This window comes from Lachnellula hyalina (genome assembly GCF_007821495.1).
Source record: "Lachnellula hyalina strain CBS 185.66 chromosome Unknown contig00165, whole genome shotgun sequence".
Classification (NCBI taxonomy): Eukaryota; Fungi; Ascomycota; class Leotiomycetes; order Helotiales; family Lachnaceae; genus Lachnellula; species Lachnellula hyalina.
Window position 1 is genome coordinate 1 of NW_022157279.1, and position 18179 is coordinate 18179.

The window sequence follows — 18179 nt, forward strand, 5'->3', positions numbered from 1 at the left end:
TAGGAATGAATTGGATTTTGGGGAGGATGATGATGTGAGTGAGGAGAAGGAGAAGGAAGAGGTGGACCTCAATGTCATAATCCGACTCCCTGTTTGCGCCGGCAAGTTCCCCACAATCCCACTCCCAGCACAAGCAGGCACCACGAGTAAAGAAGCATTCAGCGCCTTCATCGAATGGCTATACCGCGGCGGCGGGGGCAGCGGTAATGTTGGAACAAACCTGGTCACAGCGCCACCATTCCCACCTCCCAACTCACACATTTCCACCGAAACGCTGGTGCAGCTCTGGGTGCTCGCAGGCCGTCTAGGCGCCCCGGCCTGCCAGAACGAGTGCATTGTTGCGCTGGAGATGGCGCGGCGGGAGAGTAGTGTTATCGAGACGTGTATGCTGGAGTGGGTGTATGAGAATACGCGGGAGTATGGTGGGGGGTGTGGACTGAGAAATTTGTTGGTCGAGCAGTGTGCGTGGTATTTGGATGATGAGGTATGTGTATGTGTATGGTTTCGTTTTCCTGTCCTGTGCTATTCCCTCTCTCTCTTTAGTATCCTACTTTATTCCTCCTCCTCCTCCTCCTCCTTATTTTTATTTTTCATTTTGCGAAAACAGACGTCTATCAACTGTGAAATGAGGCATGCATACTGACTGACTAACCTTTCCTCTCCCAGTGGATCACAGACTCAGATGACGGCACCGCGAACGCGGATTCGTTTCCCCGCCAAGCGCTGATCGACATGGTAACGACTATGAAGCGCATGTTTGGGCTATCGAAAGACGAGAGCGGGTGGCAGCCTGATTTCCTGGCTTTGCCTGAGAGGAAGGGTGCTTATTGGGTTAAGGAATAAGGCAATATGGAATAAGAAATAAGGAATAAGCAGTATCTTTGTAGCTTGCTTGATTGGAAGGAAGGAAGGAGGTCAGGAGGTACGAGAAGAGAACATGCAGAATTGTACAGGGGAGAAAGAGGGCAAGTGGTGTTTGACGGATAGATAGGTATTTGGGAGGATGAGATGAGATGATATCTTACAAGTTGCGACCGAGATGTGACTTGTGAGTGAGAGGGAAAGGGGCTGAATCCAATGGGATGGGATGCATGCATGATCGGCTGGCAGAAGGGTGGTAATAGCAATGATGTGTGGCTGAAAGTGCGTGCGGGTGGAGTTTCTTCTAGATAGACAGAGATAGAGATAGAGACGAAAACCAATATAATACAAATACAATACTCGGGTACAATATAATAGCTAGTAAATAACACCTCTAGAATAACATTTATTGGCTTTAGTGATGTGATTGACTGCAACCCCAAGGCTCCTGTTAAGAAATAGGTCTGTTGTACTGTAGATGAAGCATCCAGGACGGCGGATCTCTTTAGTATAGCCGTATAATATCGGGATTTAGGGGATTGATTTATGAGTAGTAGAAAATTCGGTGATGTGAGTGCAGAGTGAGATGTCTATTGCAGAATATCTCGCTAGAGAGAAGACGTCTTAAGAGTTGACAAGCATTCAAGCAAAGAGTAATTAATTCACAGACCGTGTTTCCGAAACGTTGCAATGCATAATACGAGAGCGTATAAAAAGAGAACCCTGATTTCATAGAAATATTATTATTTTAGATGACTTTTCCCCCTCCTATCTTGCAAGGACTTAGATCTGTACATAACATACACACGTAAGCAGTACAATCCACCCGCTAAGCGCCTCGCGATGCATCCTTTCATTTCCCCCAAAAACCAAGAACCGATACCCAACTTCCACAGTGAAACAGTACAATATCCATACATAGTCGCACAAAAATGGTACAAAAGGAAGAGGAGTATCTCAAGTAAGCCGTCGCATCATACATAAATAACAAAACAATCAATAAGGTATTAATCACCACCTAGGAGCAGGTCTCGACCCACCACGAATTGGCATACTCCGTTCCCAGCCCCAATTTTTGTTCTTGCCACTATCAAAACTACTCTTGAACTTGTTCCCTAGTAGCTCGGACACAATCATTGGCTGCTCCATTAGTGCTGCTTGTGCCTGGTAGGGTTGTATATCGCCTCGCTTTGTCGTGCGTCTTGTTTTTGGTACCGTGACGGTAGGCGTTTCGAGGGCCTTTTGATCTTTAATAATCTCACGGAGTTCCTTATCGTCGGCTGTGATTTGCGCTTTGAGGAAAGAGGGCGACGTGTTGGAGGAGAGGGTTTCCATGACTGGGATACGAGGGGTATAGGCGATGTTGTCTAGGTTTGTAGGATCTGTGGAGACGATAGAAGGATCGAGGAGAGAGTTTGGTTTTGTGAGGAGTGTGTTGATGTCGAGTGATTCGCCATGCGGGATTTTAGTGTGGTTGGAGGGTGTTATACAGTCCATGTCTACTTCTTTTCGGAGCACGTGGTCGATGTCGACAGCAGAGAAGTAGGCGCATGCTTGGGGAAGGTCATTAATTCCGACCTGTTGCGAGAACATGGCTCGTGTCCAGACGTTGCCGATTTGGAGGGCCATGGCGGCGCGATATTTATCTTCTTCTTTGACTAGGTAACGAATTTCATCATGCACGGTGATGGCGAGCCGGGCTTTGATGTTGAAGCGGCGGATCAGGTAGTCCATGGCGACTATGATGAGGTGAAGGTAGTCGACGCCAGAAGATTGGATAGCCCAGTTGATTCGGGAGGTCATGAAACCCCCTTGGTTGACGAAGCGACTCATTAGTGCTTCTGTGATACCGGCTCCTAGAACTGGGGTACGAGGCCGTTCCTGTTCTGCAAATTCCTCGAGCTTGTTGAAGACGAAGCTCTCTGTTCCACCGCGCCAGAATGGTTTTTTGTGTAGTGTCTTCCTGTTCGTCTTTACACCCTTCGTCGCGCGGTAAAGATTAGAAGCAACCTTGGTCGTCTCCGTTTCAGAGAGACCCGGGTTAAACTGTCGCAGTAGAGTGGATGCGAATTTGAGACCAGCTCCGTATATCCGACCATAATTGAATACCTTGGCATCATTCCTAGTAATTCCCAGAATTTGCGCAGTCCGCGAGTGCAAATCTGTCCCAGCTGCTTTGGTTCCTTCCAAAGTCATGAAGCCAACTGCATTGCCTCCATGGATTCTGAATTGAGCATCACCGATAAGACTTGCGATCCAGAGTTCCTCCGAATCCACATCTGCGCCAACAAAGCAATAGCCAGGAGGAGCCCTAACCATCGATTTGAGTTCTGACCCTACACGGTTGACCTTGGCATTGCTTGCTGTGAGCCATGTATTTTCCACTGCTCTTCGAGTGACAGTCCCCATCGGAATCACTTGAGGCAAAATATATCCTGTTTCCGAATCCGATTTCTTCTCTGATCCCTTTGCACCATCACTCTCATACACGACCATCTGAGACATGATTCGATCTCTTGCGCTGATCCAATACGAACAAGAAGCATTCATCTCCAGAGCTTCCTTTGCGTATGTGAATTCGGAGGATAAAATGCCCTGTTCGAAATAGGCCATGTAACTCTTCGCCATTGGATTCGCACAACGTGCAGTAGGTCCATCTTTATGGGGCAATTTGAAGTATACGCTACTTCTGTCGTCTCTCAATGTGATGTCTTTCTCGTCAAACGCAGTGCACTCCTGCATCTGCTTCTCTTTGTACTTATGGGCATCTGCAACTGGCACTTTGAAAGTCCATCCATACTGATCAGACCAGACTAATGGGTTTCCATCCCATTGTAACCGAAGAAGTAAAGGAGCAACTCTTGTCCGTACAGACAGTCCGATCGGTCCATCCTTCTTGCTGAACAGATCCTTGTACCATTGTGGCATCCCCGGCATCTTCTGCCTAGCTGCTGGTCGAGGAGGATCATTCTTTTTCTTTCCCTTCACCATCCTGACTTCCTGGCCAGACCAATCCATCTGCCGGAGCCAAGGATCGTTGCTCCATTTCTCTTCGTGGCCTTTAATATCCAATGCCTTCTCAGTCAGTGCAATAAGTCTTTCTTGGACGGCATCTGATAACTTGTGATATGTCGCCTCTGCATTTGCGATATATGCCTCCCACGACTTATCCACCGGAAGTATGACGGACGATAGATGCCGTAGAGCCGCAAAACTCACAGGATGAGGACATGTCTCCAGGAAATTCGGAAACACAATCTTGTACACCCGGTGTGTGACAGAAACATCAGCGGCGCAGTAATCTAGAAGCTCATCAAGCTTCGCTCGTACTCCGGCTCGATCTAGCTCTCCAAATTGGTCCCTTTGCGCCTTGTCGATCGTAATGTCTAGATGGAATTTCGCAACGTCCCGCAGCGAATTGACAGAACTTCGACCCACCCACAACTCCTCTTCCTCCTCAGTCAAAGCCTTATTTCCTAACAAGGCCGACAATTCAGCATTGTCCGTCTCACTGGCAATCTTGTCCCTCAATTCCCGATTTTTCCTGTGCTTCATCCAAGTAGGTCTCTGCCGTGAGCACATTCCATTGACAGCCACATGTAAGGACATCGTATCGAGAAAATTGTTTTTGGTCTGTTGCAAGTCATACTCCTCCGCAATCCTCGCCCTATCGTAGCCAATATTGTGTCCCACAATGATTCGAGCTTGGTTTGGATCTCCTAGAGGTATCAAGTGTCGATCGTTCTCGCTTTCTCCCAGCAACCAGGGCGATAACCAAGCATACCAATTCGTAGGACTGACTGCACATGCCATGACCGCGAATGAACTCTCCTTCCACATTACTTCCGTATCAAAACACAGCATCTCCTCCTGAGGCGCATCCACTGCCTCTGTCCGACCATCTGCATAGTATTTCGTCCATCCACTCCTTCGAACCCATTTCCGTGGCTTTGGAGGGGGATTTGATCTTGTAAACTGTTTTGCTTGTGATAGAAAAGGCTCTGCGGCGTCGACTCCGAGTTTGTGAAAGTGTTCGTCGAGCGTTCGTCCTTGTAATTCGGGGAGGTCGAAGGAAATTGGAGGAGTGTTGTCAGTGTTCTTTCCTAATAGCTCATGCCGCCGAAGATGGTCCTTTGAGAGGTCTACAAGTTCTTTTGGGGGTGGTGTACAGCTATCGGGAAAGATTTGGGAGTAGACATGGCTGCTTAGTTGCTGAACCCCTATTTCATTGAACCTCGCTTTTGAGTTTTCTATAAGTTGTTAGAGGTGCCCATTTACATTTAGAAGCGTATAAGTAATGCTTACTTAGGAGTAATCCAGGATCAGAGGCCGAGTCTTCCGCACCAACTCCCTCTGTGGCGTAGTATCTCCAATGTGGTGAAATATGAGAAGTATCTTGACGACGATGCGCCCGGTGCTTTGCAAGCCGAACGAAGGCTGCGCAAGGCCTGCTCGAACGACCAGCGCGTGTTGAAAGAAGCATGCTATGGGCGAAAAGAAGTTGTTAAAGCATAAATGATGAGTCTTGGAGCATTCTATGCGATGCAGCGCGGGATGCTGAATGAATTATTGGGCGGAGCGGATCGATGAATGTAAGAGTCGCGATAGATCAAGCCAGCCACTAAAAGTTCGTGTTCGCCCCCCCCCCCCCCCCCCCCTTGACAGACGGCGAGGCAGGGCTCCAATCGATAAGAGCCCTTCCTTGCCTTGGACACCGAGAAAGTAAACGCCGATAGTTTCACTCCACCACACACGCGGACCACGGACCGCAGACCGCAGACCACAGAGCAACTAAACAAGCCAGAACCTCACGTCAACTGTCTTCCCCTCCTTTCCCCCCCCTCCTCTTCACTCCCTTTCCTTTGTTTATTTGTGGCCATATGAGGCCTTTTTATAATCGTATAGTTTTGGATATTCATTCCACGATATTCAGTATTCCTGTAAATCAATCAATGGTGCCACTATCATGTCACATTCACCCGTCCTGAGAGGCCTTTCGCCCTACAACTCGCCGCCCAACTCGCAGTCGCCCTGGAGCCAGGGTTCACAGTTTGGAACCAGCGAAGGCAGCGGCTATGATTCTTTAACTCTGCCGCCTATAAACCCAGACGCAGACAACGACCTCGGCGAGCTCCCTTCATTCATAAACAACGGCGACTTCTTCTCGCACCTTCGATCGTCCGACCCGTTCTTGCTGGAAGCGCAAGCCTCGTCGTCAGGCTCGCGCTCACAGGAACAACAAGAGCCGGCGCCACCACCTCTGAACCAGCAAGCACGACCTTCTCGACCACCAGCTCTTTTCTCACAATATACCATTGCTGGATCTGAATCTCCAGACCCTTTCGACGGTGATTTTGCCGATCTCGCCGACTTCGTACACGGGTTGTCGCCGCCCCACTCGCCGCCTGCACAAATGGTTCCTTCACGAACAACAACCCGACGCTCCAGCGTCGTCGATCTTACATCATCTTCACCAGATGCCAAAATGGTCTCTACACGAAAACGAAAGGCGACAGAACATGCGGGCCAAGGAAGGGCCCCCAAGAGAACAGCTCGAGCATCGGGGAATAGTTCAGGTTCCAGGCGGCAGAGCTTAGAGGATATTGAAGTAGTGGATCTCGCAAATGTAGAGGACGAGTCACAATATCGAGAGCTGGCAGCGAAGCAGCAAGCGGAGCTCATCAAAAAGCAAAACGAAGACGAGGCGCGGAGACCTGTCAAGCTCGCCGAATTTCAATGTATCATCTGCATGGACAACCCTACGGATCTGACGGTCACTCATTGTGGTTTGTATTCTCTCCCACCTCGGGAGAGACAATTACTGATTTGACAGGTCATCTATTTTGTTCCGAATGCTTACACCAAGCACTTCATGCTGGCGACAAGAAGTCATGCCCCGTGTGTAGGACACCGATTAGCACAACCATTTCATCAAAAGGGAAGCAGCCGAAAAATGGTATCTTCCCCTTGGAGATGAAGCTTATGACAAGGAACAAGAAAGGAAAACTAGTTGCGAAGTAGTGGGCATTGCTGGGACCAACTTTCAAGGTATCTCATGGCGTAAGATTGGGAATGGGGCGCATGAAATTTGGGCATGATACCAGCTAGATCATCTTGGAAGGCGTTTTCCAAACAGCACCGGGCTTCTGCGACAAAGGGACTATACAATGAACATGAATGCTTTGCAGCGTCAACTATTTCTAACGAATCCACCTCTCTGATTTTCAAGTCCTTGGATGTAAACTATTAGCTGACATTCAAAGTGTTCCTCCGAGTTTTATCACTCCTCGGATCCCTTCTCCCCATGATAGCCTCCAACGCCTGTCCCAGTGCTGTTCCATCATACACCATTCCTCCCTCCCCCCCTTCATGCTTCCGTCCATAGATTCTTACAGTCTCAATCCCTAACGCACTCAATTCCTCTTTCTCAACTCTAGGCGTACCCTCCCCTTGCAAATGAATAACATGAGTAACATACTGCTTCCATTCTTCTTCCTTCACCTCCCCCAATCCCCTAGACCCATGACAAGCCTTCGCAATAGCAGCAATGAAATCCTTCGCCCCAAATTCATTGCTCTCTCCATCCTGCCCCACCGCCCTCGTCTCCCGATCTAAACTCCCATTAAGTATCAAAACCTTGTACTTAATCCCCTCCTCCAGCGCCACCGCCTCCCCAACCCCCTTCAGCACCAAACACGGCAAAATACTCGTATACAAACTCCCAATACTATACACCACACACCCAGCCCCCCGTAGCGTCTCCAGCACCTTCGGATTCGCACTCGGTCGCATCTCCTGCCCATACGGGTTGATGTACCAGATACGCTCGATCCGCGACGCTAGATCCTCCGTGTGCGTCTTCTGGAACGTGATGTACTGCTTGCGTAATGTGGGCAGGGAGCCCGGCAGGTTGGCGTCATCGACTAGGTCGTGGTCTGTTAGTTCCTTGGAGAGCTTGCGGCGCTGCTGTTGCGTTTCGGGCGAGGACTCGGTACTGGGGTGAGAGGATGGCGACGATGAGGATGGTATGACGGAGGAGGAAGAGGGGGCAGAGGGATGCGAAATGGCATTTTGACCCGTAATAATAGTGCCGTCTTGTAATCCTGCAGATATATGATGCGAGAAATTACTGTTGATAGCTGGTATCACGTTTACGTTACTCGGAACTCCCGTAATAGCGCCCAGTAGATAAATCGCCGACTCGAAACTCCCCGTGAACAGACGCGCGCCGGTGAGGAACAGGTTCCCCACGGACGCGGATTGGAAGTTGAAGACTGAGGACGGGCGAGCACGCTTGACGATCTCGAGATTGATGGTGTTGAGGAAGGAGCGGATCAACTCGCGCTTTTCCGACGTGATGGATTGCCAGAGCGAGTGGCGGGACTCGACTATGTCGAGCCATTCGTTGCGGGCTTCTGTAGGAGAGGCGTGGAGGCGGTGATTGAAGAACGTCTTTATGGCTGTTGTTTCGGGCGAGCTTGGGTCTTCTGGGATGAGGCGGACAAGGCGACCTAGGGAGGTTCAAGTGAGTGAGTGATGTATATGTGCGCGAAAGGGGGGTTTCAAGAGTGATTTGGCCATCCAGCATTTGGACTTTTGAGACCATTGACCTGAGATATGAGGACTTTCATAGTCAAGAATTTGAGACAATAGAAAAGTCAAACCAAAAGCGAATGGAAGTATCAAAACATACTTCTAACATCGCCAATACCCGGTCCACCAAATACTCGTATCAGCTCACTCGAACTCCCTCCATTATCTGAAATGGGAATAATGCTTCACTCAAACTCATCAGCTTCCATTCATACATTCATTCCACACCATCCAACTCGTCCAGCTCTGACAAAAATCCAAAAGGAAAGACAAACTCACTAGCTCAAACACCCCTTATCATCGGCTACCTTGCCAAACACATCGACCAAGTTATTTGCAGCACTTCCGCCAGAAAAGACCACGAGATGGTGTTTCTTGTTCATCTTGCTTCATTCAACCCAAACTCTAATATGAGACGATAGGTATCATACTAGCAACAGAGGGTGGGTTTTGGGTGGTTCGTGAATCGGACACGTTGGCTTGATGTTGCAGCGGGCGGAAGTGGCTTTTCGATTAGTTCTACTGGATCCGGTTCCTACGTGACTCAACGCCTCGTATTTTGAGATGATAATCTATGGAATAAAAATTTATTCCGAGGATATCTGTCCTCTTGTATTCATTTCTTTCAGACTTTCAAGACTTTCAACTTCAATAGGGTTTCTTGCAAGAAGGTATTATCGGTAAGTCGAGACGAGATGGCACTCGGGTTCAACTCCAAGTGTTACACCGATCACGTGCTTATATACTTATAAAGTCTCGGAATAGTGATAGCTCAAGGTCCTGAACTTGGAGCCGACAAGTAGTCAAGTCTCTTACAATATATGCTTTGCCGACTTGTCAAGTTTGGATGGTTGAGCTCAAGGAAGGTTCAAAACGACGCTAGGCCGCATCTATCTTAGAAATGTTGGACCTTTTGTTTACCCCGCCCCCTTTTCTAATAATATCTCTCGCAACTTAGGACGTTGCGATGTCGAACGTATCGCCATGAGCGTTATTTCCAAATCTTAAGGAAATCTTTGGATGGAAAACAACCAAGTAACAAAATGAAAAGCATTATTCCAGAATGTTGATTCTTAATCTTGAGGTCAAAATAACAATAAGCCGGGGTCACCTGAAGTTTGCTCTTGATTAGTGAGTTGTGAAAGCGTTCTACTGTTCTATTTGATTTCCTTTACTTGCATTTCTATAACATAGAAATAAAAAAGAACGAAGAACAGTTCCCCGACGCCCAAGAGTGTCTCGACTACAAAAGCATAGACAAAACATCGCAGGTGCTCTTGCTCTCACTATTGGACATTTGGCTGTTTATGCTATGCTAGGTAACGACTGAAGACACTACAATATCGACAGGTTAGCAAGTATTACGGTAAGTGCAGGAGTGGTGTAGACTCACAACGAAAAGGAATCCGCGCAACATTAGAATCCGACGAGTGGAGGATCGAAGCCTCAAAGACTTGAAGTCTTCGTATCACTGACTTTGGTGGTAGTGACAGCTACTGCTGCTGTCTTTGTTGTAGTCGCAGGAGCCTCAGAAGTACCGACTTTGGTGGTTGTGACAGCAGCTGCTGTCTTTGTTGTAGTCGCAGGAGCCTCAGCAGCGCTAGTGCTACTGATTGCCTTTTGTGTGGTCGCGGGAGCCTTGGAGGTACTGATAATGGTCGCAGGGGCCTGAGAAGTACTGACAGCGGCGCCTGCCGGGTTTGTGGTAGTTGCGACTGGTGCAGCTTGACAGAAAGAGACAAACAGCAAAAGTGCTATTGCGGCGGCTCCGTGCATGATTGCGGTGTTGGCCTTGATATATTTGAAAATTGGGATGAGACTGAAGATAGAATAACAAATGGTTTTGATTCTTTGAAGGTGGAAGGTGGAAAGCTCTAGATGGAGAATGTGCAGTGTCTTAAGTTATGGAAGAATGAAGTGACAGAAAGGGCTCCATTCGACACTTTATAGTTTCTCACTGCCACCCAGCATCTCATCTTCGACCAATCCATTGTATGCCGACCCCACAGAACAGGAGAATTCATTGTGGAAGTGAGATCTTGTGAGACTATTCTGGTGTTTTGTGTGCGGGACATGCAACGAGCATCAGATCCTTAGGACGTGAGATGAGGTTATTTTCAAAGTAATTGTCAGCTTTGATTTCATGTCCTACAGAGCCACTTCAGGCCCTCAGCTGTTTCGGGGGCACCATGGCTCGCTCTGGACAGAAAAGGAGACACCGGGTTTCGGTGTTTGTTCCAAATACCGAATGGCACTTTGAGAAGCGGCTATAATAAGTGTTACATTTCGGAACGAATGCGAGAATGGATAAGGATGGAAGGCAAGCGTCTTGCGTATATGTGTTAGATGGGACAGGACATTTAAAGTGTCGAAGTTACAGCAGCTAAATAAATCATCCATTGAGCGCCGCACGTGACAGCCGTCCTCGCTTTCGCTCCTGGTAGACTATTCAGGCTCGGATAGACATAAAACGCAGATGAAGAATGAGGTTACAGCGGCTAGACTTGCGTTATGTGGAATAAAATGCGAAAATTTCCAGCGCTTGATATTACCTGTGAGAAGTTTCGTACACGTAGCCGGGTATTGAGAGGAAAGGAGAAGCTTAAGACGAAACAGAATTCCGTGATGTTTTGAAATACCACCCCGTATAAGCTACCACGTGTGAGATAAGGTTACACGGGCAGGGGCCGCAATAAATACCTACCTATAGGTACTTGAAGGTTTGATAATGCGTAAGCGAAATGGTGGATGCAGCGCGTGTTACAGCGTATCAGGATGCCCGACTCTGAAGATGCTCTACTAAGCACACTCACTTCTCAAACATGCCCAAAACAAGATACTGTACAGAACACCAGAAACCAAGCCTAATTCAGGTGCTCGTATTGTACCTTTGATGGCTGGAAAGGCTCTGATACTGGCTGGGTTTACTAAGCCTCAGCGGATTCTGTCTGAACAATGAGTACGAACAATAAATGAAGCGAATATGAAACAAAATGAACCAAACAGTTCAGCCGATATTCTCATATTTTTGGGCTCGTCGGAAATAATATAAATCCAGATGATCCGAAAGGTGTCCACGAATGACTAAATTAAGACGAGTATAAGCAAACTCTAGTATATTTCTCAGAGACTCTGACAAAGTGCTTAGATCCGGGACTTCCCATGGATAATAGGAGGGAAGGCTGAACTCCACTGACCTAATAGTGCCAATAGCTATGCCTATATCCCTAGCACTATGGATAGCATTGGAGATGAGTTGTATATGATATTCGTACTGTAGGACTCTTCCGCCATGGTCATGTCTGAGGCTAAGGACGACAGCAGCAAGTGTTCCTCTTCTATGGCCATGCAGAACGACAAGCCCATCTCCATTAATGGAGGAAGTGCTCCGAGGGTGGATGGTAGAACCAAATTAGATTACCAAACAAGGCTGCAGTAGCAACGGAACCTCACGGTCACGCCTTCTGGCTACCCACACTTGTATAGGGTCAAAGGCTAATGCAAAAAAATTGGTATATCGATTATCTACCTAGACAAATCCCTCACTTGCGCTTTTTCGCCGCCCTCTTCTCACCCCTAACATCCTTCTTCAACCTCGCATCCACAATCTTATACTTGCCCTTAACACCTCTCGGTCGTCCAGCAATACCCCTATTTCCACCTCTAGCCACAACAACCTTGACCTGCTGCTTGGGCTTCTTCTTGGTCGCCTTGCTCATCAGCTTTGTAATATTCGAAGCCTTCTCCTTCTCTGTCATGCCCTCATCATCCTGCAACAACGCAGACTTCTTCCTCATCTTCTCGAGTCTCTGTGCGGCCTTGAACTTCTTCCTGTCCTTGGCTTCACGGACCTTTTTGATAGGTCGAGCGTTCAATGCTCGCAATTTCTCTTTGATAGCTGCAGCGCCTGCCGCCGTGATGGGTCGATGGGGCTTGTCGTGGCGGTGCTCATCATCGAGGAACCATTCCGGGAGGGCGTCACGGTCTTTGAACGCGTACTTGTTGAAGCCATCATCCAATAGGTCATGCATTGTTTTTTGACCGGATGCGATTTGCTGGGCAAGAGTCATAGCTTCTGCGGTGATGATATCGATGTCTAGATATGTCAGTATTATCCCATATATGAGAAATTAGAAGTGCTCACCTAGTCTTCCGTCCTTGCGGGGTTCTTCCTCCCATTGTTTGTCTTTGCTGCTGCGTTTGACGACTTCAAATCCGCCCTCATCTTCGCTTTCTTCGGATTCCTCTTCCTGGGCTTCTGGAATATCAGACTCGGAGTCCTCTTCCACAGCATCTCTTTCCATCATTAATGTATCTAGATCCTCCTCAACTTCCTCATCCCCTTCCTCCAAAGCCTCCTCAGCTTCTTCCTCTTCTGGTACCCCTCCAATATCCTTGAAAATGTCTTGGTCAAAGAATTGTGCGGCCCGTCTGGAAAGTCCACCAACTTTCTTGTCCTCGCGCTGAAGATCTGTCAACAGAGGTCGTTTCGATGGCGCCTCTTCATCCGACGAATCGTCACTGTCTTGCTCAAGCTCGCTATCCTCCTCACTTTCATGCTCTGCAGAGAACCCATCCCAATCCCCATCTTCGTACTCTTTTCTGGCCTTCTTTGCCCGGAACTTGGCGTCGGAACTCGATTTGCGGTCTTGGTATTGTTCGTACATAGAATCGAGATCTCTGTCAAGTCTGTCTTCCTCGTTATCACTCTCCTCATCCGTTTCCCCAGATCCAAAGCCGCTATCTTGGTCCCTCTTGTCACCCTCCTTTAGAACAGCCATCTTTCCCTTGGCGATCTTATCCACCGCGCCTGTCTTGTCGATTGCCTTGAGACCGAACATAGAATTCTCTCCATTGGGACCTGATTGCTCCATACCAATTTCTGTTGGGACAGTCATGTGAAGTTGCATTCGCGTGATTTCCTTAGTCTTCTTCTCATTTTCCTTTCGTCTCTCTCGCTTCCTTCGGGCTTTCTCCTTCTCACTCAGTTGCTGCAATTCTTCCTGGATTTTCAATTCCTCGTCCATCGACTCCACCTCAGCGACCTCTTCCTCTACACCAGTCTTCTTCTTTGTAGCAAATCCGAACTTCTCACGCACTCTCAAGCGCCATCTAAGGAGATTCCTGAACTCTTTTCGGCCCAGCACTCTAAGATCACCGCAGCAGTCCCGGATCTCTTGGGTGGTTTCCGGCAACTTGTCCAAAGCAGCAAGCGCCACATCTCCATTTGGTGGTTGTACAAAGCTTAATTTGTTCAGGCTTCCCAATATAGCGATAGGGTCAGTGGTGTTGATGAACTCGCTAGCCGGCACCTCCTTGAACTGGGTGTAGTTGCCCTCCTCGTACCCATCTCTCTTTCGCTTCTTGATCTCTGGGTTGAATACCTTTGCTTCGTTGTTTGGTGTAGGATCAGACAACTCCGCAAAAACAAATTTTGGATCCAGGAACTTGGGATCTATTCTTTTAGGCGCTTTGAACCCTTGGCAGACAACGAAGATTTCGGCGGAAACGTTTCTGGAAGATGGTGGTTTTGTAGCCTCGACTTTCGCAAAAAGTTGATTGAACACCCAAAGCAAACTATTGTAGTCCTTGGATCTGAAGACCTTGGTCACAAATGTCCCTCCCTCAACAAGGAATTCCGTAGCCAGCTTCATAGCCTGGAGCGCCAATTCGGCCTGGTTGAAAGAATCCTGAACCCAAGCCGTACCAACATTAGGGGCACCATCGTGTAGAACAGTATCTGCTTTCCATGTCTTGAAGTGCGACCGAATTGTTGCTCGGCATTTATCGGTGGTAATATCGCTTTGGAAGGTGATGCATCGAGGAATGGACTTTATGGGAGAAAGATCAACGCCGACAATGAGACTGCTCACTGGCATAGTCTCTGCAGCAACCTGACACCATGACTAGATAGAAGTTAGAAAACTGTCCCACAGTTCAAGTAAATTGACTTACCCCGGGAGCAGCACAGAGATCAAGCAGCACCTTGCTCTTCTCCAAGAAGCCATACTTTTTGTTCAATTGGATCAATTTGAACGCAGCTCTGGCGCGGTATCCTTTTTCTTTTGCCAACTTATACCACTTGTCCAAGCGACCCTTACCATGCTTCTTCTGGATTCCCATGATATCAGATGGAGTCAAGGGCTACCTAGAAAACAAACTTTGACGATGCTTGGTGGTCGCAAATATCCCGAAATTTAATTTTCCTGGTGCAGAGGAATTTTCGATCAAGCCGCTAAGATAAGGTCCGCCCCGCATCTATCACCAGCCACCTTTCCGCCAACCACCGCCACAATCGCGTAAAAGCGCGTCCTGTCCTCCACCACTTAAACTTCTTGTCCGTACCTACCAAGTGTTTCCTTATACAGTACACTACAGTAAAACATCACCAGATCGTAAGATGCTTTGACAACCCTTCTTCCAGAAAACACTCCTCCAACAACATGTCTACCTCAATCCTCATAGATAGCTCAGAAGCTTCTTCATCTCCCCAACCATCCGCCATGTCAGATACGCTGTCAATGGGTTCGCCTCCCAGGCAGGCAAATGGACAGAAGGAGAGACGCAATCCCTCAGTCACTCCCCGCAAATTCAATCGATTTTTCACTCCTCGATCCCATGGCTATCGACAGACAACGGCTTCGCGCCGGGCCCTGAACGATATCACTGCACCTGCCAATAACCACAATACTGTCCAGTCGAGTCCCTTGCGGCCTAAGGACTCCTCTGATAATCAAGAAAACCAGAGCCCATTGCTCTTCGAAAGAGATCTGAAGAGACGAAAGCTTGTCCATACCCCTGATGGATCTCCAGAGCGGTCCTTCTTGAGCAAGAGAAAGGGAGTCATAGCTGGCAATGGTGGAAAAGCGAGGGGCAGCTCGCAGAATATCCCGTCTTCTCCATGCGAGCGTGTCGTCAGAAGTACGCTATATACCGAGGACATAGAGGAATTGGAAGAATTGGAGGGGGTTGAGGCGGAAGTGTATGATGACGAGGACGAAGAACCGTTTCTTCCCCCGAAACCTGTAGAGCGTATTGTTCCCTTGAGCGATCGTGGACTTGCCGGACGTCTATTACAGTTAAGTCTGGGTAACTCGTTACGCCAGCATCATGAATATCCTGTCAATGGTGAGTACAGAAATCTTTTTGAGTCTGGACTGATATGCACAAATTATTTTTGGCTTAAAATGTATGCTAATTTGTTTTCTAGATTGGCAAGACGAAACATCCTCATTCTACAGCAAACCTTCAGATGTCCACACATGTACCAGTATAGAGTCTGGAGCTCTTTGTATTCCTTTTTCTGTCGCAAGTTGTAATAGTAAGTTCCAATAGAAAGCAGATTTTGGTTGAATCTCTGCCATCCTGTAGGACATTAGATACTGACTTCCACTAGCAAATACCCTGACAGCGATTGGAGATGAAGAAGGTCGAGTGCGGCTCCTCGAGTCCGGACGGAATGGAAAACCAGCGTTCAAGGATCCATATCTCTCCTTCCGTGTACACACTAATGCCATAATTGACATGTGCTTTACCGACGATGATACATTTCTGGCAACAGCCTCGGGAGATTCCACCGCCAGGGTGGTAGACATGACTACACAGACCACAATTGGCATTTTCGGCAATCATGTAGCCTCATTGAAGCAAGTACGATTTCAACCTGGGACGAACAACAAGAGTGTACTAGCTACGTCAAGTAGAGACGGTAGTGTGCAATTGTGGGACCTGAGATGCAAAGGGCGTAACGGCCCAGTAAACGAGGTAAGTTGTTGAAAATGTCTTGCAGCGCCCGAGACCTTCTAATACTCGGAATGATGCTGACTCTTCACAGCTCTCGGTCCCTGTTCAACCACCCCACAGGACTACATTTCGATCAGAAAATGCAAAGATACTGTTTGGCATTCCTGTCAATGGTATTTATGACGCCCATCGGCCACTTGAAACCCCCGGACAGACGCACACCAATATCCTGTCTGACGCCGCTAGCCGTGGAGATGTCCCAAGGAGAGCTGGAGATGTATCAGTAACTGCCATTGAGTTTCTTCCGGGCCACGACAATCTTCTCCTCACAGCCTCTGAAGCCGATGCCTCTGTCAAATTGTGGGATATTCGAACCCTGCACAGTAAACGCAAGGCCCAAATACCGCTCTCCTCAACTGCAAAGCCCCAAACTCATAACCAATGGCGACATTTCGGCATCACATCTATGAATCTCAATACAGATGGCAGCAGACTCTACACTCTTTGTAAAGACAATACAGTCTATGCTTATTCAACAGCTCATCTGATGCTCGGTCATGCGCCAGAACTCTCCTCCGCCAACAACGGTCGACGCGCCCCGGCTCGCCAGACGCAAGAAGGCTTAGGACCATTATACGGGTTCCGACACCCTCGTTTACAAGCCACGTCCTTCTACGTAAAATCCGCCATCCGCAAAGCAAAAGATGGTAAAAGCGAGATGTTAGCCGTAGGAAGCAGCTGGGGAGCCGCAGTGCTCTTTCCAACCGATGAACGATACCTCCCAAAACCTCTCCCTTCATCACCAGAACACAACTGGTTAGCTACAAGCAAGCGCGCCTCCAAAACAGCAACAGGTACAGGCAGCAGACTTGATGACGAATCTATCCCCATCTCCACGCACGGCACCCCGCTCCTACGAGGTCACGACCGCGAAGTAGGCTCCGTAGCCTGGAACTCCGACGGCGAACTTATAAGCGTCGGAGACGATTTCCTCGTCCGCGTATGGCGCGAAGGAGGAGATGAGGCGCGGGATCTGAGGATGGGTGGTGAGGCCGAGGGCCGGAGATGGGGGTGTGGGTGGGCGGGGGTTGGTGAGGGGTATGATGAGGATGATGATTAAGTATTTGAGCGATTAAGAGAGCGAGCGGCTTTGTATACGGTTTTTTGAGGGCGTGCATGCATAGATAGCGGGTTGCAAGTCATAAGACAAGTAAGGGGTTCTGGAAAATGGTATGGTTATTGTATTGTAGGGTTACAATTGTATAGGTATCTCCATGAAGAAATAATAAGCTTTTGCCTACACGGTCATTTGGCAAAAATACAATAGACTTGTTCTTGAAAAATGTGTAGTCCTGCCCAGCAGATCCAAATTGGGACTAGCACATCGCTTACCTAAACCTTGAGACAACTGTACTGTAGCTGTTATAATCAGAGATGACCGAAAATGGCCTGCAATTACTTCCTGCGGCCTCGGTTAGCTTCACAAACAGCACATCTATTATTGAAGGCGTATTTATTGATGCCACCACTCGCCCCGCCCCCTAGCTAGCATTTGAAGACGACGTCTCGCTATCCTAAACGCCTCCCAAACTTGATTCTCCTCGAAAATAAACCTCTCCCTTACCCTCTTGGCGAAAATTCAAGGATAGTGTCGACTCTCTTACGACTTTAATAACTCCTCTTCCGAGGAGCCTGCCGACGAACGGACGGCGACCGTTTCGCCTGTTCATGAATCACGACAAGGATAAAAACATAGAATCCCCCAAGTCTTAATGTATCTGTAATGGTATTCTGGGCCATGCTAAGAGGCTAAACCCAATTTCCAAAACTATTAGGATATGGCGTTGATTGCTTATAACTCGTGATGAACATATTTAGGATTAATCTTGAATACCCTATTTCAATATTTGCCGAGGAAAGGTTTTGCTGAGCGACTGTACTATAAACTATCTATTAGATTGTAAAAATAAACTTTGGTTAAA

The 18179-nt window shown here is 48.1% G+C and overlaps 5 protein-coding genes across 5 annotated transcripts; 2 read left to right on the top strand and 3 right to left on the bottom strand.

The window, feature by feature from the left end:
- Nucleotides 1-1872: 1872 nt before the first annotated feature.
- Nucleotides 1873-5344, bottom strand: mip-1 (DNA polymerase gamma, mitochondrial; the record flags this gene model as incomplete). The annotated part of the gene is made up of 2 exons (XM_031153071.1): nucleotides 1873-5111; nucleotides 5167-5344. 2 exons carry the CDS (start codon nucleotides 5342-5344, stop codon nucleotides 1873-1875), a joined length of 3417 nt encoding a protein of 1138 aa, XP_031002505.1.
- A 483-nt stretch (nucleotides 5345-5827) lies between these two features.
- LHYA1_G008152 (uncharacterized protein) lies at nucleotides 5828-6882 on the top strand (the record flags this gene model as incomplete). The annotated part of the gene is made up of 2 exons (XM_031153072.1): nucleotides 5828-6647; nucleotides 6728-6882. The coding sequence occupies 2 exons, from the start codon at nucleotides 5828-5830 to the stop codon at nucleotides 6880-6882; spliced, it is 975 nt and encodes a 324-aa protein (XP_031002503.1).
- A 225-nt stretch (nucleotides 6883-7107) lies between these two features.
- Nucleotides 7108-8837, bottom strand: YNL011C (Uncharacterized protein; the record flags this gene model as incomplete). The annotated part of the gene is made up of 3 exons (XM_031153073.1): nucleotides 7108-8372; nucleotides 8555-8637; nucleotides 8734-8837. 3 exons carry the CDS (start codon nucleotides 8835-8837, stop codon nucleotides 7108-7110), a joined length of 1452 nt encoding a protein of 483 aa, XP_031002504.1.
- Nucleotides 8838-11996: 3159 nt separating this feature from the next.
- SPB1 (AdoMet-dependent rRNA methyltransferase) lies at nucleotides 11997-14577 on the bottom strand (the record flags this gene model as incomplete). Its single annotated transcript, XM_031153074.1, has 3 exons — nucleotides 11997-12550; nucleotides 12599-14360; nucleotides 14410-14577. The coding sequence occupies 3 exons, from the start codon at nucleotides 14575-14577 to the stop codon at nucleotides 11997-11999; spliced, it is 2484 nt and encodes an 827-aa protein (XP_031002500.1).
- Nucleotides 14578-14897: 320 nt separating this feature from the next.
- On the top strand, nucleotides 14898-17317 carry cdt2 (Cell division cycle protein; the record flags this gene model as incomplete). Its single annotated transcript, XM_031153075.1, has 4 exons — nucleotides 14898-15582; nucleotides 15665-15775; nucleotides 15866-16218; nucleotides 16289-17317. 4 exons carry the CDS (start codon nucleotides 14898-14900, stop codon nucleotides 17315-17317), a joined length of 2178 nt encoding a protein of 725 aa, XP_031002511.1.
- Between the last annotated feature and the right edge of the window lie 862 nt (nucleotides 17318-18179).